At 40.0% G+C, this 20,661-nt stretch overlaps 3 protein-coding genes across 4 annotated transcripts; 2 read left to right on the top strand and 1 right to left on the bottom strand.

Moving 5' to 3' along the window:
- The first annotated feature begins 1,758 nt into the window (after positions 1–1,758).
- wu:fl23c11 lies at positions 1,759–11,688 on the top strand. 2 transcript variants are annotated; one of them, XM_046056743.1, is made up of 16 exons: positions 1,760–2,131; positions 4,580–4,628; positions 4,714–4,839; positions 5,077–5,193; positions 5,326–5,441; positions 6,182–6,296; positions 6,387–6,428; positions 6,653–6,786; positions 6,893–6,955; positions 7,049–7,106; positions 7,208–7,431; positions 8,618–8,677; positions 8,806–8,857; positions 9,046–9,141; positions 9,222–9,260; positions 10,190–11,688. In XM_046056743.1, the coding sequence occupies exons 1-16, from the start codon at positions 2,006–2,008 to the stop codon at positions 10,987–10,989; spliced, it is 2,217 nt and encodes a 738-aa protein (XP_045912699.1). In that variant the 5' UTR covers positions 1,760–2,005; the 3' UTR covers positions 10,990–11,688. The 2 variants fall into 2 exon arrangements, with proteins under 2 accessions (XP_045912700.1, XP_045912699.1); XM_046056744.1 differs by lacking the exon at positions 8,618–8,677 and having other exon boundaries at positions 1,759–2,131.
- Positions 11,689–12,427: 739 nt separating this feature from the next.
- LOC123974897 (protein disulfide isomerase Creld1) lies at positions 12,428–18,211 on the top strand. The gene is made up of 11 exons (XM_046055914.1): positions 12,428–12,784; positions 13,555–13,675; positions 13,762–13,844; positions 14,139–14,249; positions 14,936–15,027; positions 15,224–15,403; positions 15,506–15,601; positions 15,698–15,781; positions 16,444–16,539; positions 16,632–16,772; positions 16,865–18,211. The coding sequence occupies exons 2-11, from the start codon at positions 13,559–13,561 to the stop codon at positions 17,083–17,085; spliced, it is 1,221 nt and encodes a 406-aa protein (XP_045911870.1). The 5' UTR covers positions 12,428–12,784; positions 13,555–13,558; the 3' UTR covers positions 17,086–18,211.
- Positions 18,212–18,213: 2 nt separating this feature from the next.
- LOC123974900 lies at positions 18,214–20,629 on the bottom strand. Its single transcript, XM_046055916.1, has 6 exons — positions 20,255–20,629; positions 20,016–20,152; positions 19,552–19,679; positions 19,377–19,436; positions 19,050–19,239; positions 18,214–18,877 (listed from the first exon to the last, which is right to left on the bottom strand). The coding sequence occupies exons 1-6, from the start codon at positions 20,262–20,264 to the stop codon at positions 18,767–18,769; spliced, it is 636 nt and encodes a 211-aa protein (XP_045911872.1). The 5' UTR covers positions 20,265–20,629; the 3' UTR covers positions 18,214–18,766.
- Between the last annotated feature and the right edge of the window lie 32 nt (positions 20,630–20,661).

Genomic DNA, 20,661 nt, shown 5'->3' on the forward strand with positions numbered 1-20,661 from the left:
ATTAGAAAAAAGTTGATTTATTTCAGTAATTCCATTCAAAAAGTGAAACTTGGATAGTATATTCATTCATTACACACAGACTGATATTTCAAATGTTTATTTCATTTAATTGTGATGATTAAAACTGACAACCAATGAAAATCCCAAATTCAGTATCTCCAAAAATTAGAATATTACTTAAGACCAATACAAAAAAAGGATTTTTAGAAATGTTGGCCAACTGAAAAGTATGAACATGAAAAGTATGAGCATGTACAGCACTCAATACTTAGTTGGGGCTCCTTTTGCCTGAATTACTGCAGCAATGCGGCGTGGCATGGAGTCGATCAGTTTGTGGCACTGCTCAGGTGTTATGAGAGCCCAGGTTGCTCTGATAGTGACCTTCAGCTCTTCTGCATTGTTGGGTCTGGTGTATCGCATCTTCCTCTTCACAATACCCCTTAGATTTTCTATAGGGTTAAGGTCAGGCGAGTTTGCTGGCCAATTAAGAACAGGGATACCATGGTCCTTAAACCAGGTACTGGTAGCTTTGGCAGTGTGCAGGTGCCAAGTCCTGTTGGAAAATGAAATCTGCATCTCCATAAAGTTGGTCAGCAGCAGGAAGCATGAAGTGCTCTAAAACTTCCTGGTAGACGACTGCGTTGACCTTGGACATCAGAAAACACAGTGGACCAACACCAGCTGATGACATGGCTGAGTGATGGCCATCACTGACTGTGGCAACTTTACACTGGACTTCAAGCAACGTGGATTCTGTGCCTCTCCTCTCTTCCTCCAGACTCTGGGACCTTGATTTCCAAAGGAAATGCAAAATCTACTTTCATCAGAGAACATAACTTTGGACCACTCAGCAGCAGTCCAGTCCTTTTTGTCTTTATCCCAGGCTAGACGCTTCTGACGCTGTGTCTTGTTCAAGAGTGGCTTGACACAAGGAATGCGACAGCTGAAACCCATGTCTTGCATACGTCTGTGCGTGGTGGTTCTTGAAGCACTGACTCCAGCTGCAGTCCACTCTTTGTGAATCTCTCCCACATTTTTGAATGGGTTTTGTTTCACAATCCTCTCCAGGTTGCGGTTATCCCTATTGCTTGTACACTTTTCTACCACATCTTTTCCTTCCCTTCGCCTCTCTATTAATGTGCTTGGACACAGAGTTCTGTGAACAGCCAGCCTCTTTAGCAACGACCTTTTGTGTCCTGCCCTCCTTGTGCAAGGTGTCAGTGGTCATCTTTTGGACAGCTGTCAAGTCAGCAGTCTTCCCCATGATTGTGTAGCCTACAGAACTAGACTGAGAGACCATTTAAAGGCCTTTGCAGGTGTTTTGAGTTAATTAGCTGATTAGAGTGGCACCAGGTGTCCGCAATATTGAACCTTTTCACAATATTGTAATATTCTGAGATACTGATTTTGGGGTTTTCATTAGTTGTCAGTTATAATCATCACAATAAAAAGGAATGAACACTTGAAATATATCAGTCTGTGTGGAATGAATGTATACATTATACAAGTTTCACTTTTTGAATGGAATTACTGAAATAAATCAACTTTTTGATGATATTCTAATTATATGACCAGCACCTGTAGATATTTTACCTGGTTTGATTAACGTTGTCACATCTGACAACAATCTGAATCGTCAAGCATGCTACCAAGCAAGCATGACTACCTTTGGTTGTTTATTACCAACTGCATCATAGCAAGCACATACTTGTTGTGCACATGACGTTTTCACCTCCTGAGAGCTGCGACACGCCCAATGCCCGAACTGTCAATAATCGGGAAGGACTTGTGGAATAAAAGCACAGGAGGTTTAATTTAACTCACAACAGTTGGCCGGTGTGGGACAAGACGTAGTCACTGCCTTACCATTGTCATGCCGTGCATGGTGAGAGGGATAACTGACTTTCGAGCTTTGTTTTACGGGTGAGGAGAGTCTAGCCGTAGAACAGGAAACGTATACCGGAGAGAGGCACCCTGTGACAGGCGCAGAGACGCTCTCCAAGAAATGGCCCTCACTCACCGTCTGGTTTCATGTAGTCCTCTGTTGTCACTGCTGCGCTTCTGGCTGTTAATGTCCGCGAGAGCGCTACAAATGACTGAGAAAGACGCACCTGAAATCACCTGTACTGAGGTAAGAAAGTCACCATGATAATCTTCTAGTTTCTTAATAACATACGAAATTATTGGTACTAGGCTAACAAAAACACCTTCTCTTATATTGTTAAAGGTGTCCTTTATCTATCAATCAATCAATCAATCAGACTTTATTTGCATGGCACCTTTCCTGCAAAATAACAATTCAATGTGGTTCACACTGTTAAAATAACCAACCAGAATAACCATGTAACGAAAATACAGTAATAAAAGAGTCTGCTTTGCAAAATTACTAGGTAAGATAAACTAAGAAAATAAAAGAAATAAGAATGAATAAATAGAATAAAGAAAAGTAAAAAAGAAAAATTTAAAAAGATAAATAAATTAGGAAACTAAACTAAAAAGATGGGTTTTAAGATTTCTTTTTAAATTTTATTTATGATACAAAACAACAGCCAAATTAAAAACCTGTTATAAGTTGTTTATAATTTAGTTCTGGATATAATTTAGTTCTAGATCCGGTTTTACATTATAAATTTTGTTTGGACTTAAATGATGTGTGTTAACTTTTTTATTGTCTAGCCAATTGATACATGGCACAATTCAGTTTGCAGGCTTCAGGTTTTTGTATTAGGACAGACAGACAGAGAGATCAGAGTTTAATGTCCATTACTTATTTACTGTTGTGCCAGAGCATGACACCTTACTCCACTGCTCTTTTTTCAAAGAGGGTTGTTGTGGCATGAATTTCCTCAGAATTTTGTTTCAGAGGAAAGGTCAGTATGTGTAAAATGGAATACAAATCAAATTCATGTACACACCGACAATCAAAACTTTAGAAAAGGAAAGATTAAACATTACAAAGAACCATAAATCTATGTGTGTGAAGTTTTTTTTGACAGTTTGAAAGAGGAAGAGAGCAATAGATGTTGCCCCCTTACAGTAGATCTGAATGCAGATGTCACTTTACTCCCTGAATTACTTTACTAGATATTGATAGACGGATCTAACGACCGCGGTGAAGTTTTAAGTTGGATATTCCACAGACATTCACCCAGGATCCGGTGACGGCTTCTTACTCAGTTCACCTAGTGTCGGCAGTATAAGTGCGGTTAGCCCCCCTCCGATAGCTCGCTTTTAACCACCGGGGGTCAGCTTAGGGACCATCAATAAATTACAATTGTTAAAACCGTGTTATGTGAAAATCATCATTTATTTCAATAGCTTCCATGTCATGTGATTCATGGACTCCAAACCAATGCCGAATTGTAGTAGGCCACTACATTAGGCGAATCAGACACACCTCTTAATTTTGAACAAATAAATGATGATTTTCCCTCTTTAGGTCCTTTTCAGACACTTTGCCTTGCTCAATGATCAAACGGCGTTATAACCACATAGCCTATAGCCTATTTACTGAATGTCAAGGAATGATAGGCTACTTCTATTAAGTGTATTAAAATATTAAACATTCTAAACGTTCATAAAATATATAGGCCTACTTCGTATCATTTAACACCATTGATGGACCCCACAAAGAATATTAGGCCTATATCGTTTAAAAGCAGTAGCCTATTTGGAGGTGCATGCAATTCTTGGTAGGCAGGCAAAACTCCACATAACACCGGCCGCTACGCGATCTCCTGGCTCTGTACGCTCCACCGCCCCGCTCCCTCTCTGGTAGGGTTGTGTCGCTAGTACGACCAGCGCGCTGTGAACGGTTCGCGATCATTCCCTCTGGCTGGATGAATATTACGCATGATCCATGCACTACTGCAGCTGGGGGCTCCCCGCAGCGCCACGCAACTTTCTAAATTATTCCCTCTCAGGTTGCAAACACAACCGCAGTTGTTGTGTTAAGCTTAACTGTAGCAAAATGGCTACATATGATGATGATGATGATTATGATTAGCCTAATTATTATTATTATTATTATTATTATTATAAGACCTATGCCTGATACTTTCACAGTCAGTGCCAGGGCTGCATGCTTGCAGCTATTTATGATTCAGCAGTAAGAATCACAGTCTTCATTTAAAAATAAATGTTTCCAATGAAATGTCCAGTTTTAAGCATTATAGTAGCCTACTGTAGCCTTGTTCTTCTCTTGACAAATGTTGGGCTGAGGTTCACAACTTGTTGTCAGCTTTGTAGTATTAAAGAGCATAAAAGAGAGATCCTGTGTATTTCCTCATTACAATAAGGATTTGTGTTGATCTGAGCATTTATCAGGTGTAACTTTACATTGTTATTGTGTATCGCAGGTGGTGTTATGCAGTAATCCAAATGTAATGTAACTAGTAGTGTAAATAGTTACTTTTAGCAGAGAGTAATCTAGTAAAGTAAGGCATTACTTTTAAAAAAAGTAACTAGTATGATCTGAATACCTCTTTCCCCACTGTTGACACCTACTGTACTCAAGAGGTGTGTTTCATTATGGAATTATTCAACATTTAATTCTCATCCACAACCTTTCTTTCAACAGGGTTTAAAGGACTGCCTCGTGAGCTCAGGGAGCAACACGATCAACACAGGTGCATCTGATATCATGTTTATAGCCTCCTGCAAGAATAAGCCTGAAATTTGTCTTAAGCAGAAACCCTCTTCTTTCTTCAACAGAATGTCGTCCCCTGCCCGATATAGATGATACAGTGAACATTACACATTTGCAGCTTAAAGCGATTCTCTGCTGTTCAGCGGCACACGACTGTGAACCCTGCCTGCAAATCATTATCACAGTCCAAGGTAAAGATTGTCATAAATCTTATGTCTTTAATATTGCCAGCTAGGGTGACACACCTAACCGCATCATGCGCTTCTGAATCTTTTGTTGGCGCTGTTGTTATTATCAAATCATTTCTTAAGTAGCTACATTCTCTCAGTTGTCGGACTTGTCTTACAGATGGCTCATGTGGTTTTAAAACATTGTGTTCCCTGCTCTAGTATTTACTGTCTGTAATCACATTGCATGTGTCATTGCAGAAGTGGATAAGGCAAAGGATGTTTCTGAGGAGTCTGGTGAACACGATAATGATGACTTGTTTGTCACAAATCAAATGGCAGAGGGAAGTGGTCAGTTTGGGCGTCCTGAGCCAGAAGGTACAGTATAGAACCATATGCTCAACCCTAAGCACACAAAGAGTCATATACATTTTACTCTATAGAGTACTTTTTCATTCTAATCACACAGTTGACTCTTCTTTGTCTTTTTCTCTACTCTGTGTGTTACAGTTTTGAAGGTGAAAGTGTATTTCAGCTCCCCAGGCTCCGTTGAATTTTGCAAGACACTCTTCTTTAAGCCAAGCTATTCCGGTTTAGATCAAGCGTCTCGACCACACACAGACAAGGTAGCTAATATTGGGCAGGTGTGAAAGGATTACCTCATGCAGTTGGTATTTTTGTTTTTGATTATTTAATTAAAGCTAGGGTAGGTCATGTTGCAAGATTATTAAAGGCCTGTAACAGCCACACATACTGGAATTTTTCATTTTTTCCCAGAGCATTTGATTTATTGATTGCTATTCAGCATGTAAAGACAATTTCAAGAAATATAACAAAAAAACACCAGTTGTGGAGAGTAGATTTACTCTACTGTGGATATTGTACTTAACTTGAGCATATCCATTTTATGTTACTTTACATTTCAATTTTATTTATAAAATGCCATTCATAACATCAGTTATCTCATTGCACTTTTCATAGAGCAGGTCCAGGCTGTACTCTTTGAAATATTATTTACAGAGACCCGACAATTCCCAGTCTGAGCAAGCATGCCTGTTAAAACCCTCTATTTACAACAGAACCTAGACCCTCGACCGGTTGGGTTAGAGAGAGAGAGAGGGTGATACTGATGGGGGGGGGTACTTTTTGATGATAGTGCTTGTGGGAAGTTTACTTGTAATGGGAGTATTTTTACATTGTCATCTGGATACTTCTTCTGCCACTGCCAGTCTCTTGCTGTCCTTCACTCCTACTTATTCAATTGCTCAAAAACTAGTTTCCAAAAGATGTTTGTTTTAGTGTGTTTGTTGTTGCTGAGTGGTTTATACAAAGTTTACAATATGCATATGTTTCCTTACAAATGCAGCTGCGGTTGACAGAGAAGAAAGTGACGTTCGGCAGTCTTGTTAAGGTCAGCGTCTACAGACATTCAGATGCGACAGACCTCTTTCAAAATATCACAATCCCATCTTTAAATGAAGGTGAGTTTAAGTGGTGTATTGTAAGCAAAGAAACGCTGCAATGCTAACTACTAATGACACTGAACATCCACTCCTCCCTCTTTCTTTCAGTTTGCTACATCAACCCAATGGGGGCTGAAAAGTACTGTGATGGTAAGAGGTGTTTTAAAATAATATTTGTTGTCAAATGTGCTAAGATAACATGTAATAAAATAGTTAAGCATGCTCTGCTTCCAAATGTTGTTTGTCTAGACTAGCATGTATTTGTGTACATGCTGATGAGCATGCAAGAGGCAGTGCCAGCTAAAACTGTTTCACATACTTGTGTGACATAGCTGAATTAGAGCTGATGATGATTGATGTGTCCCCTGTCTCAGCTCCCAGACTCCGAGCTGTGACTGATTATGAGAAAAATGTGGTCCTTCTTCAACTGGAAAACACTGATGTCAGACAAGATGAACCCATGTGCTTGATGGTTTGGAATGAAACGTCTGGAGGGCAACTTACATGGGTCAGTCACGGCTAAAATATTCATATCAATCTGCACTCTTAGTCGAAAATCACTATTTTCTGTTTATATATTTCTTTTAAACTTTTTTTTTTTTTTACCTTTGCAGCCCAAAGGCAAGAGAGAAATGGAAATTTCATCAAACTTTGTTGCACCATGCCTGTGCTTCCAGGTAGCTCACTTGTTCATTGTTACTGACAAGAAAAAGACAGCTGCAAACATTCTTTGGAAGTTCGAAAAATGTTATAATCTTTTGTTTTTCCAGATGCGGTGGCAGAAAAAGAAGATCCGACGAGAATCATGCCCCTTCAAAAACCAAAAAGGTAAAGGGAGTTTACTGATGCCAACCTGAAAGTAAGATACATTTGCATGGTAAATTATTTCACAGCTTAGCAATGGGGTTTTTTGTTTGTTTTTTTCCCAGATGCATTGGAAAGAATGCAGCACAACGTTTCTGTGTCTATGGTGGAGTCTCAGATGAGGGAGGGTGGCACAAGGCTGAGCTGGAATGTGACTGCCCCCTGTAGCCTGGAGGCAGAGGTGTGGCTGTGCAAGAAAGACCTGATAGGAGCTGAGTGTGAAGAGGTATCAGGCTCCAGGCAGAAACTGCACAACTCTGGCTGGAGTTCAACACGCAACGGACATTGGGTAAAAAAATCAAATACAACTTTGCTTTTTTTGAAAGCTGTCACATCCTACGTAGAATTTTGAAGTACTTCACATTTATTTAAGTATTAAAAAATTACTGTGTTCTCCACTGGATTTTAGTATCCCCCATTATATTTATCTGACAGCTATAGATTAAACTACCCTACAGAATATAGATCAGTTAAACGCCAACTCGACTAGAGGCAATATTAAAATGCTGTGTATGCGTTTATGTATCAGTAACAATAATCCAATAATATAATACCTAAATAACATTTTGAATGCATGACTTACTTACAGTTGAGTAATTTTACATTGTGGCATTAACTGCAACCATGGACCTAACCCTCAAGGGCCCGTGTCCACCAAAGCGTTTTTTGCCAGCGGGCGTTTTGAGGGGCAGCGTCTTTTCCGACTGCTTTGGTTGCTATAATACATTTGATGCAAGTAGTTCTACCTAACTTTACTGGATATAAAAATGTCAACAGAGAGTAGTGTACTTGCGCTGGCCCCCGCGAGGAGAGCGTTGCATGGATTAAATTCGCGTTTCGTTGAAGCCCGGTTCCAGGAAAGTAACCATTACTACAGTGTGGTATTTGTCCCGCCCCTCCTCTACTGTGATTGGAAAGCTGAGTAAAAACTGACAGTGACGAGCACTGTCGTGCTGTGAAAATGTTTGGGTTTTTTTTAAGCTTTTTTAAAAATTCATTTTATGCTCACATGCATATTTAAGGAAAAAAGCATTGTAAAGCATTACAAGCATGAGCTACAGGGTGAGAACATCAAACTGAGAAAACAACCTATAGGAAGTGGCGGACTCAGATGTTACTTAAGTAAACTAGAAATACTGTGTTTTATTGAAAACACAAAAGATTAACATCATCTGCTGGCTACCTTGTAAATATCCCTCAGGGGATCAATTAAGTCTTATCTTAACCTATAACAATACACTTTAATTTTTTGTTGATTAAATTTTGCAATTTTAATCTGAATCGGCAAAATAATGTATAGCTTAAGTTATACATGGTCCTTTTAAAAAGTCAAATTATGAAAAAAACGTCCATGAATTCAGACAGAATAATAAGACGATCTTAGATGTAATGTTTCAGTGTAAACTCTCAAGATCATTTGTGGCACGCTAAGTTTAATGTTGAATCTTCACTTAATTTATTAATTTATTTCTTAGGTTACTTTTCAGAAAACAGGAGAGTTCACTGTGTCGTCACATCCTCTGCTTTGTGTTCAGGTGATTTTTTGTCTTTGTCCTGATATGTTACATATAATCTTATACATTGTAAACATGTTTCACTTCCTCCTATAGTACATACTGTACTAGCCTTAACTCATTTATACATATTTTCATTCATTTCTTAGATAAAGATACATGGGATGGAGTCATACTCGGAGCCCCTGTGTCCATTTGCAAGTAAGAATATTAATTATTGTCCAAACCCAGATAAAGTGTGTTTAATGTTTAACTCTTAGCAACAGAAAAAAGCTAAATTTAGAAATTAATAAAGTTAATTCACTGTAAACTTGGAACATTAGCAGTGTCTATTAAACTTCTTTCAAATGCTTTTTTAAAGACAGCTCTGCTCTCTATTTATTTTCCAGAATCTCGATTGAGATGGAGCCTGCCACTTGTCATCGGACTCCTACTGATGTGTTTGGCTGTACTGGGAGCCTATTTTGTACAAGGGGTCCTAAAAGGTCAGTTTTCGATTTGATGGTCATTGAATATTAAAAGTGCTTTAGCAAAATACTTTAATGTACTTCTGTTTTCCTTTTAGGCCATGTGTGGAGATGGCTGAAAGAAGATGATGTTAAAGGTATAAGAAAGCCTGACCATATGTTTCCTACATTTACATTTATTCATTTAGCTGATGCTTTTACCCAAAGCGACTTACATTTGCTATATATATCAGAGGTTGCACGACTTTGGAGCAATGAGGGGTTAAGTGTCTTACTCAGGGACACACTGGTGGATGTGTCACAGTGGGGGATGGAATCTGGGTCTCTCACACCAAAGGCATGCGTCTTATCCACTGCACCATCACTGGGCAACCACTATTTTCTACATCGCCCTTTACACTGTTTACATTTTTATACTTTTATTCGTACATGCATGATGTATGAATATTCATGTTTGTGTGTTTAAATTTTCACTTGCCCGTATTACCCTTTGTTTTCTGAATTCTCGTCTATCTATCTTTTTTCATCTTATCTGCAGGAAAAATGTATCTCCTATTATCCTATCTCATAGTTTGAACAGTTTGACATTTTGGCGAATTCTGGTGGAGAGTTATATGAGAAGGTTGATACAACCCTCATATCGGTCTGTTGAAATATGATCTGCAACCAGCAACCAGTTAGCTTTGTTTCGAACAAAGACTGGATACAGGAGGAAACAGCTAACCTGGCTCTAACCTGGTCCAATAAAAGCAAAATCCGCCTCTGAACAGTGAACAGAAACCAGCAAAGACTGAAGTTACTGCCCCCAGCCAAAAAATAATTTGGCACATAACCGCCCTGTATAATGACACATTTTCATTTTTATATTTTGTTTCTACATATATTAAACAAACTAGATACAACTAAACTAAGCTCTCTCCTAGCTGTAGCTTTGTATTTAATAGACAGATACGAGTGTGGTATCAATCCTCTCGTCCAACTCTCAGGCATATAACAGGCATATTTCTCAAAATGTAAAACTATTCCTTCAAACTTTATAAAGGGTTTTAATCTTCCTCTGTTTCAGGTGCTGTGGGTGGTGGTCATGTGGTGTTGCTGTACCCACCTGGTGACGACCTGGCCTTGCCAGAGCTGATGAATCACCTGGGCACATCCCTCCAAGCCCTGGGCTTCAGCGTGTCTCTAGACCTGTGGAGCCAGGCTGAGCTCAGCATACTGGGCCCTGTGCCTTGGCTCCACTCAAGACTAAACAGACTGCAAAAGCAGGGCGGCAAAGTGGTGCTAGTCCTAACCCAGGCTGCCTGGATAAGGGCGGAAGAATGGGGAGCTCAAAGTTGCGAGAAAAACACTCCTAGAGACATGATGAAAAAGGAGGCAGGAGGAAGCTACATTGCCTCTTCTCCCTGTGCAGATGTGTTTACAGCTTCATTGAGCTGTGTTCTAGCAGACTATTTACAGGGCCGCGCTGGTGAGCGGTTTCTGTTAGTGCAGTTTGAATCACTTCCACCTGAGCCTCCAGGTGGTTTCCGGCCTCTGCCAGAACTTTTCCGCGGCCTTCACGTCTACAGCCTCCCCTCCCAAAGCCTGGGTTTTCTGACTGAACTGGCTGGGGCTCGGCAAATGGCTACAGCGTCAGCAAGAAGGAAAAGAGCAGGGGGGCTCAGAATGGCATCCCGAGCTCTGGCACGAGGGCTGTCAGGGTTCACAGCGGGGACTTCTGTACTGCGCCTTGCAGGAGTAACCCAGAGTTGTGTTGGGGTGGGAGGCGAAGACTCTGGGGAAACAGTGCCCTTGCAGCCATGTCTTCTTACGCCTCCCTCCAGCCCTGACACAAACCCCAAGATCAAGGAAATGGACTGGGTCTGAGAGCAGGAGTGTATGCTTTGGTTTTGGGATGAGCCGCCAATAAGAAGTTGAAGTGATTCTCTGGGAGATGTTCAGATATATGAAAATCAGTCTGCAGCTTTTGCATTTGCTCATCTAAAACATATGAGTTCAAGTGGCTGTTAAAGAGGGTGAAGTGTTTTATGTTTCTGGCAGCGAAAACAGTTGTTTCTTTTTCATGTAAAAACTGGGTTGTTACAGCTTCAGACCTTGCTGCTCCAGAGAAATAAATGTGCACATTAATACCTCACACTACTTCTAAAAAGTAAATTCAAGAAGAAAAATACATCAATTGATACACAGTTTGATCACAAATAGGGTGCAACAAAATGCCTTTAGTAAAATTACACTACAATGCAAAACACGAATATCAATAAAGCAGATTTTTCCATTGTTTTGTCCTGACACTAGTACATTGTTTATTTAAGCCGTTACTCAGTTTTAAACCAAGACAGTGTGTATTAGACGTATTTACTATGATTTGACATTCTGCATGTACATATATTGCATGTGAAATCCCTAACGGACATGAAGAAAATACCATATAAAAACAAGCAATTTCCCTTCTGTATGTTTGCACAAGTAGCCTATATTCACTTGTTTTTTCCAGGCATGGTGAATTGTTTTATACTGTGTTTTTTTCTCAAAGTGGGGATGAATAAAGAATCTGAATCATGTGGTCAGATGCTCTTATGACTACAAAACAGTATGTGTCAGTATCCATTGCAAACATGTCATAAAATGTGTGCTTGCAGAGCAAAACATTTGTTTACATGTGTTTAACATGCAGAAAAGTGTTTGAGATAAAATTAATTCCTGAGATCCCAAAATGAATTGTGGCACTATACAGCAGCAGGAGGCAAAAAAAGAAGAAGCAAAAATGGCTGAGTTGTTGTAGTAGATTGCTTTCAGGGAATCCCACCAGCTATGGGGTATTTCAGCAAGTCCACATATTTTGTTTAATGATCTGTGTTGGACAATGTGCCTTGGTTTTGAAAAATAGAACTGAATTTGAGCACATACCTATTCTGAATTCAGTTTAATCAGTGATTGTGGATACCTTATGTCTGTTAATTAAAAGTAGGTCGTTAAAATGTATAATAATAATCATATGCTAAATCCTGCTATGGGGTATTTCAGCAAGTTCACGTTTTGTTCATCTGTGCGGGACAATGTGTCTGTCATAGGTACTGAAAAGTAGGTAAACATTCATTTTATCATATTCTGAATTAGGCTATCAGTTTTAATTAGTGATTGCAGATATTTTGAATTGTTTCTAAATGTCGGTCGTTAAAATGCATGCAAATTTATATAAACTGTCATCATGGACAAGCATGCGCTGCGACATTATTTAAATTAGTTGATAAGCATGATGCGTCTGTAATCTCGATATGATGACATCACCGACATATGGGCCCGTCTGTGTAAAATTGGCTGTTGAGGGATTGGTTGATGAATTAAATCCCAGCGGGTTTGGGCGGTGCCATATCCTGTGTGGCTCAGCTGGAAAACAGAGAAGCAACTGGAAGCTGCTCATTGATTCATCCCAGCGCAGCCTTGAGCTACACGAACCTGTGCCATATGAGCGCTACCAGCGTTAGCTAGCTAACTCAGTCATTCAGCTAGCTGGCCATTGCATTGGCTTACCAACTACAATGCCACACTCGAGTCATTAAAAGTGGCTCTCCAGAATGTGAAGCCCTTCCTGCATTGTGTGAACCAGCAGGAAAACAGACAGTCATCAGTGGTGCAACGGACGCGGTGGCTCTGCAATAAGGTAAAACCAGAATGACTGATAAAAGCTGTTCGGCTATCTGATTTCAGAGTAACTGCAATAATGATTACGTTGCAGGTGTCTAACGTTACATATTGCCAGGAGGACGCTTTCGCCGAGTCCGATAGGCTTTGAAGATACACCGGGCAGATTAGCAGACTAACGTTACTGATAGGCAACGTTTGCTTAGGCTAGCAGCTAAACCTTTTGCCAGCTGCTAGTTGGCTAATTTTGTGTGGTGCTGATGCTGTGCTAGCTAAGCTAACAGAGGAAGAAGAGCATCCAGGCTAAGCATTTCTAAGAAGACTGAATGAGTGTAATAACATTTGGAGACCTGAGCTACTTGAGGATTGTATTGTATGTAAACAAAATAATCTATCTAAATTTCACCCAAATTATGAAAATAACTACAAACTATGAAAATAATAACTTTTGATGTCACAGATGGTGAACTAAATAACAGCACAGCAGTATAATGTAATGCTGTCCCAATAAATATCAGACATTATGCTTCACAAAAGTAACATTAGTAGTATGGCATTGTTTTATGTTGTACATATGTTATCATTGTTTTGTCCACCCTCTATACAGTCTATGTTCTACAAACAATAACAGTACATAGCATCCAGTTGGTACAAGTTATATCTGGGTCTTTAGGGAAATATGATCAGTAAATCTTTTCTGAAAGTATAACTTTTTTTGATGATCCATGAGAAGTATGTGAACCCGAACATTTGTCATACATTTATGGGTTTTGTGTGTGTTTTCTGAAGGATCATGTTGTGGGCTTGGCTGGTTCTGCCTGCCCTGGTGCTTCTCTCGGAGCTCTCTGTGGTGAGAGTCCAGACTTCGCCATGCCAGACCTGCCGGAAACTTGCAGAGAGTTTCATTAAGGTACTTGTCGCCTTTGGACCACATTTTTTTTTTTTTTTTTTTTTTTAGTATTCCTGAGTCCTGAACTTTCCACTTCTTCTTTTTAGGGCTTGGAGAAAACATCCAACAAGAACTTTGGGGGAGGTAACACTGCCTGGGAAGAACAAAAGCTGGCTAAGTATGCACACAGGTAAGATAACTGGAATCACACCTACACTTGGAAATTGCAATTTTCTCATTTATTTACTTCAGTGTACAGGCAGTCAGTACTTCACAAATGCCAAAAATCAGACTTTGTAATGTGTGAGTGATTACATAAGACAGTCTATTTTAAATGTAACAGTCCACTGAGGGCAGTGAAGAGCGAGTCCTCTCAATGGACCAGTGCAAGGCTTCACTATTTTTTTTGGTGGGTGGGGGGGCAGCATCTGTTCTGTTATTCTATTTTTGTCGTGCATCTCTAATTGCTGGCATCTTGTTTCAGTGAGACTCGTCTCCTAGAGATAGTAGACGCTGCTTGTGAGAAATCAGATTTTGAATGTAACCAGCTGCTGGAGCAGATAGAGGACCAAGTGGAGACATGGTGGTTCCACAGGTAAATGTGATCTCTGTGAAAAAATTCATGGGAAAACAAATTAAGAATATCCTCATTCAGGATTTAATTTATGAGTGTCCTTATTGTTCTAATCTCTTAAGTAGTCTTTGGATACCCTGTAAGTAAATTAGTTTTAATCATTTGTCTTTTAAATTGAGACAGTATTGCTATTACTAGCTGTGTGATTAGTTGTGTTTTGTTACGATGTATTACCATGCCCATTAAGCCCAGAAATGCCTACCCCTGTCTGGAAACTTTATCCCCCCACAATTACCCCAAAATAAAAAAGGTAAAATGATCAAAGGGTCCCTGATTGAAGAGCTGGAACAACCCAGCTGGATACTCACCTGTGGCCAGTGCACCTGTAAGAGAAACTAAGTTAAATAACTAAAGTTAAATTAAAATCAAACTAAGATCAAAGGTTCCCACCCTTTATTCTAAGAAGGAAGTACCCACCAGTCATGGTGTATATAACAGTAAGCTTGAGTGTAGATAACACACAGTACATATGCTGCTGTCAGCAGCTCTCCCCAAGGCTTTTAAGTCTTGATTATGAATGGAGTCAGGTACGATCCACAACTCAGGCAATGAGAAGGAAAGGCGTAACCTGGAGAGGAGGACACAAACACCCACAGCACTACCCCTGTTTTAACTCCATGATTTGATATGATGTATGTGCCCTATAGGCAGCAGGAGGCACCAGACCTTTTTGAGTGGCTGTGCATAGAGGAGCTGAGACTCTGCTGTCTACCTGGACACTTCGGGCCTGACTGCAAAGGTGTGAAAATCCATTAAGCATTAAACAGCTTCCTGATCCGTATAGAAAATCTTACTTTGCCAAACCTTATTTATCCTTGGTTTTACAATGTGAAGAATGATTTAGACCTTATAAAGATGTATAAATCACCATGCTAATTCAGAGCCTTGGTTTTTAAGAGTTCCAGAGTACCACTTATAGCATTTATCCAATACAGAGTGTCCCTCTGGCCCTGGTGGTGTATGTGGAGGTCTTGGCCGCTGTGAAGGGGAGGGGACTCGCCTGGGAGATGGAGAATGTGTCTGTGATCCCGGATACTCCGGCCGTCTGTGCCAGAGCTGTGCTGATGGCTACTACAGAGAGAAAAGCGCTAACGACAGCACAGGAGCCTGTGCAGGTGCCCCAGAATCACACGGTTTCAACCCTCTACATGTGTTTCATTCTGTTTGAGGTCATCTAAAATGGACCCACTGTCTCCTCGTCTTTCATCTTTTTGTAGCTTGCTACCACTCATGTAAGAAATGCTCAGGGCCGCAGGACTACAAATGTCTTGACTGCAAACCCGGCTGGATCCTTCATGACAACAAGTGTGTGGGTGAGTTTGGCTTTAGAAGTCATGTATTAAAATTTCACTGAAGCTGTGCCAGTTTTCTGAATGTGTGTTGACTGACTGCCCTTGTATGTCTCTTAGACATTGACGAGTGTGGTACAGAGCTGGCTCGTTGTCCATCTAACACCTACTGTCACAACACAGAGGGATCATATGAATGCAGAGGTATGCGCTCTTGTGTAGTTACTGTTTAAGTTACTGGTGTCAGTGTACTGTATTGTGCCTAATGAAAGCATACAAGTATGATTGCAGTAGGATTTGTAGATTTTCTGCAGCTGCTATTTTTATTTTTTATTATTATTATTTTTGTGAGAAGGGGCAGGTTTTTATATTCATTTACAAAATTGGTGAAATTATAATTAAAAAATCTACTCTCTCATCACTAAATTTGAATAGTTTTTTTTATCATTAAAACATCTACAGATTATTGCCTATAAAATGGCATAAAATAGTGAAAATGCTGTTCAAATTTCCCATAGCTTAAGGAATTTGTATTCAATTTGCTTGTTTTATTTGATCAACAGTCCAAACCCCAAAGAAATTCAGTTTATAGTCATGTATGACAAAGAAAAGGAGCAAATCTTCACATTTAAGAAGCTAGAACTAGGGAATATTTGGCATTTTTGCTTGAAAAATGATAAACAAAATAGTTTCCAGCTAATTTTTTGTTGTCACAGCTCTAGTTTGATGGTTATTGTAAACTTCATTTGTAGCAACAAAAATATTTTTCTAATTTATGACAAATTCATAGTTATTTGGACAATATATAGTGCTTACTGCCCAGTTAAGTTATGTAATGCTGACCACTGTGCTTTTGTTGTATCCAGGCTGTGACCAGGCATGTGTGGGCTGCATGGGTAGTGGTCCTGCCCGCTGTAAGAAATGCTCACGTGGCTACAGATTGAAAGGAGCAAAGTGTCTCGGTAAGGACATACATCTTATTTACTGAATCTTTATGCCTCTGTACCTTTTCCTGATTTCTTGTTAGACTGTTTTTCTTTGCTTCTTCACACAGATGTAGATGAATGTAGTGAACGTGCGATAGCGTGCCCCGGACTCAATGAGGCCTGTATCAACGAAGAGGGCTCCTTCCACTGTGACTGTGCTGATGGATTCATTAGAAGAGATAGCATCTGTGTTGAGAACAAGCCTCCTGGTAAGTAGTCGTAGCAGTAAATATGCAGACATAGATAGAGTTGGAAGCTTCTCAGATCTGTTGGCTAAGTTTCTTTCCCTCTACCTCCTCAGCTGGCCCAGAGAAGGGGCTGTTCGACGACATGACAGACGACGAGGTCCTTGTACTGCAGCAGATGTTTTTTGGCGTTGTAATCTGTGCCCTAGCTACACTCGCTGCTAAGGGTGACATGGTTTTCACCGCTATTTTCATTGGAGGTGTGGCTGCTATGGCCGGATACTGGCTGACCGAAAAGGGAGACTACATGCTGGATGGATTTCTGAAGGGACGCTAGACTGGGGCCACAATTTGAGAAAGGACCTTGGAATACCAGCCAGTTAGGGTGAATAAGACTCAACTGGGGGCAGGAAACTATCCCTACAATGCTAGCCTTTCAGGGACTCATTTGGGATAAGGGGAGTTACTTTAAAGGGCTTGGGTTAATTTATGTATATGGATAGGATAGCGCAGGAAAACAGAACTTGAAGGCTTTGAAGCCAAGAATCTTGAAGAGGAATAACAAAGCAACACTGCACTGATATAAAGGAACTGAACTTAATCACCTACCTCAACTTTGTTGGGAACAAGGGTGACATGAAGACCACTACTGATTGTTAAAATCTATTATGCATTTGGATGTCTCATTTCCATTTTTTTTGATGTCGCTCATGAAATGATGTCATTTTCTTCCACACAATCAAAATCTCCAATTACCGTGTCCATATTTTTCATTATTTCAGTGCTACAAAGCAGAGGTTTTCCCATAGACTGAATGGTACGGAAGTTTTGTTTGTGTGGGCATGGGGTCGGATAAGGGAATTTTAGGAATAATCACCCTAAAAAGAAAGCTCAGCGAAACTCTGGGATATTTCCCTTTTGAACCACTGGTTATTTATGTTCACAGAATTACTTTTTACCTCCTTACTTATTGGATGATTCTTTTTTAGTAATAATGCATGAAAATAGGATTTGAAATGAAAAGTTACTACACTGTATTTATTTATTTTATTGTTTTACTTTGGCATGGAAGAATGACTTTGACAGCTGCTGGATCACCAACACTACTGACATCAACCACTTAATGAGTGTGTGAGGAAATGTACTTGGGTACATACCAGCTCTGAAGTGGATGGTCAAAGCCATTTTTTGTTGCCTTTTAATTTATTTTGAAGCAATATTTATTGGGAAGATGTTTATCATATTTTGCTCTTGAAATTTCCTTTGCATATTTTTGTGTGCAGTTTCTTTTCAATTGTAATTCTAGCAGCAGATATAGTAGCATCATGTAGGAAAGCCACTGAAGCATCACTTCATACCCGTCCATCTCATTTATCTTTGTGGACAACTTTCCACTCTAGGAAAACCAGAGTCATTCATTATAGATGTTTGCTTTACAATAAAAAAAAAAGTCTGTCACTCTTCATGTTTTTCATTAGATTCTTTTAAATTTCATTTTGTCAAGTTTCCTCTGCTCTTTACATAAACAACATGTGGAAAATTTGTTTCTACAATTGTGTAAAATGTTGCATCATAAATTACTGGTGACCTGGATAAACCCTTAAAGGGTAACTCCACTGATTTTTCTGATCTTTTTGCAGGTCTTGGGGGTGTACTACTTCATATGTGGAAAAAGTTGTATAAAGCTCTAGAGGGAACTGCATGAAACCGGATTTTTATTTTTTAATGTTTGGGGCTGAAGACTACAAGTTTGTAAATAAACAAATCTGGGGTGGGGGGCTGGCTGTAATAGCTGCTACTAGCCTAACATACTCAAATGTGGTTGAGTTACATTGTGGGTAAAGCAGGCACCAGCTTTTGATGAGGAAGGAGATTCCATGGAAACCCCCCCCCCCCCCCCCAAGATTGCAAATACATCAACATTCATATGTATTCAGAAGAAAGATGAAGCTTAATTTGGTTTGCTTTTCAGTTTCAGCCTGAGTCTGAGGTTTTTACTCTGGGTGTTAAGGTTCAACCTATTTCAGTGTTCCACTCCAGTTAATGGGGTTGAGGCACAGTAGCTCTCTCTCCTTCAGGGCCTCCTGAGAGCGTGTTAGTGCTCTGTCCCTCCAGGACTGCTCCATTAGCTGCACACACACACACACACACAGCAGAGACAAGTGAAACACCTCAAACACTCCCTAAATTGTTGTAACCTGAGAGCAGCCAGCATGTTTAAGCATTTTCAGGATACAACCATAAGGGCCTTAACCACAAAAGCATTAGCAGTGGATACATAATGTATGGGTGGGACTGTACCCTCTTGTTCTCGTCTCTGTAAGATGTCATTGCTTTGCTGTGCTGGATCCTTTGCTCTCTTTCACTGGACAGGGCAAGGCGGTCCACTTCTCGTAAATAATCTGCTTCCTTCACTTTACTGGCCAGCTGCAGCTTCAGTGCTACACATTTCTCCTGTATTTGTCTCTTCAACTGCTCTCGGAGCTCTTTCCTACAGGAAAGAGAACAACTTTTCTTTGACACCAATGAACGTTAAGAAGTGTACATACAATGTATGTAATGCAAGCCCCATTTAGGAGGAAAGACTCATCAGTACAGGAGGTGAAGTGAAAGCATTCATAATTTTACCTGTACTCTTCTCTCTCACTGCTGGTTCCATAAAAGGGTTTTCGCCACACTTGATGATACCTAACAAGTCAACCAACTACAAGTCAGAGACTTTGACCTCCAAAGACGACAATGGCATCAGTAATTCTCAATAAATAAAATCTGTTACAGCGAGGCATTGGTCAAATGCTCTTACCTGTAATACTCTCTCCTTTGCAAGATAAGTGTCCTCTGGTGGTTGTGGTGGTGAACAGCTGGCGTCTCCAGACTGACGGTGCGTTTATGGACCAAAGGTGGATGCAAAGGGTTCAGTCTTGGAATACTCTAGGGAGCAGATTTATTCAATGAAATTCCCCTTTAACAGGAAAAAAAAACTCAAGCAGAAACTAGACTGGGCCAACTGCCTCGACCGGTTGGGTTGAGAGAGAGCAGGAGGAAAGAGAACACACAGTAGCACAATGCAAGTTCCACATAGAGATGTAAAATAATAATAATGGTAGTGGTAATAATACAAATATCAATAAAATAATATTAGTATTAATAAATAAATAAAAAATAATAATTTATGTAGGTATTTGTTTTTTTATACCTCAAAGCATCTTCTTAAGAGACAGGAGAACAGTCAGACAGCAAAAGAAGTGTCAGGTAATCTTTGCTCACCTGATTGCTTGTCCATAGCCGAGCGGAGTCTGAGATGATGGGAAATGTCATGGGAGTGACCACCAGGCTGCGACTCTGCCGGACAGGAGTTGTATCTTGAGCAATACACACTGATGTGGAAGGTATAGAGATGGCTGCTGCGGTAATACAGATAAATAGAATCACAGCACATGTTTAACATGTTTGCTAGTAACACCAAAAATATAAAACACACAGAGATAACAAAACTGTCTTCTTACGTAGTTTCATTCTGTAGTTCTGTATGCCCACCAGAGAAGTCCAGCCGTTGTGTGGAATGAAACTTTCCAAAGTGTTGAAATCCTGCACTATTTATCTAATTCTTAAAGTTGCTATTCTATTGACAGAAAATCATAACACAACTCCAAATGTTAATATAGGTAATTAATGTCCTGGTGCTAGTTAGAGATTAAACCATGACATGCCTATGCATTCGCCCAGTGTTGTGCGGTGGCAACAGTTGCCTTGGGAATCACGTTACGCCCCCTTACCAAAAGAAAGCTGCTGCGTGGAGTGTAGGGTCATGCATCTGTGCACTCAAAAGGAAAGATTATTAGCCGGTGACAATGGACTAACCAGATACAGTCAGAGGTCTAATGACACAAGAAAACCAGAAGATTGACTGAAT

Source organism: Micropterus dolomieu, linkage group LG08 (assembly GCF_021292245.1).
Source record: "Micropterus dolomieu isolate WLL.071019.BEF.003 ecotype Adirondacks linkage group LG08, ASM2129224v1, whole genome shotgun sequence".
NCBI classification, from domain to species: Eukaryota; Metazoa; Chordata; class Actinopteri; order Centrarchiformes; family Centrarchidae; genus Micropterus; species Micropterus dolomieu.

What these genes read in the sequence shown, in the direction of transcription:
- LOC123974900 (XM_046055916.1), bottom strand. An exon ending in GGCTATGGACAAGCAATCAG is followed by an intron (nt 19,680 to 20,015) that starts GTGAGCAAAGAT and finishes TCTGCTCCCTAG; the next exon opens with AGTATTCCAAGACTGAACCC. An exon ending in CAAAGGAGAGAGTATTACAG is followed by an intron (nt 19,437 to 19,551) that starts GTAAGAGCATTT and finishes TTGACTTGTTAG; the next exon opens with GTATCATCAAGTGTGGCGAA.
- wu:fl23c11 (XM_046056743.1), top strand. Translation starts at nt 2,006, where the DNA reads ATGGCCCTCACTCACCGTCTGGTTTCATGTAGTCCTCTGTTGTCACTG. An exon ending in CACCATGCCTGTGCTTCCAG is followed by an intron (nt 6,956 to 7,048) that starts GTAGCTCACTTG and finishes TTGTTTTTCCAG; the next exon opens with ATGCGGTGGCAGAAAAAGAA. An exon ending in CCCCTTCAAAAACCAAAAAG is followed by an intron (nt 7,107 to 7,207) that starts GTAAAGGGAGTT and finishes TTTTTTTCCCAG; the next exon opens with ATGCATTGGAAAGAATGCAG.
- LOC123974897 (XM_046055914.1), top strand. Translation starts at nt 13,559, where the DNA reads ATGTTGTGGGCTTGGCTGGTTCTGCCTGCCCTGGTGCTTCTCTCGGAG. An exon ending in TCATGACAACAAGTGTGTGG is followed by an intron (nt 15,602 to 15,697) that starts GTGAGTTTGGCT and finishes TATGTCTCTTAG; the next exon opens with ACATTGACGAGTGTGGTACA. An exon ending in GGGATCATATGAATGCAGAG is followed by an intron (nt 15,782 to 16,443) that starts GTATGCGCTCTT and finishes TGTTGTATCCAG; the next exon opens with GCTGTGACCAGGCATGTGTG.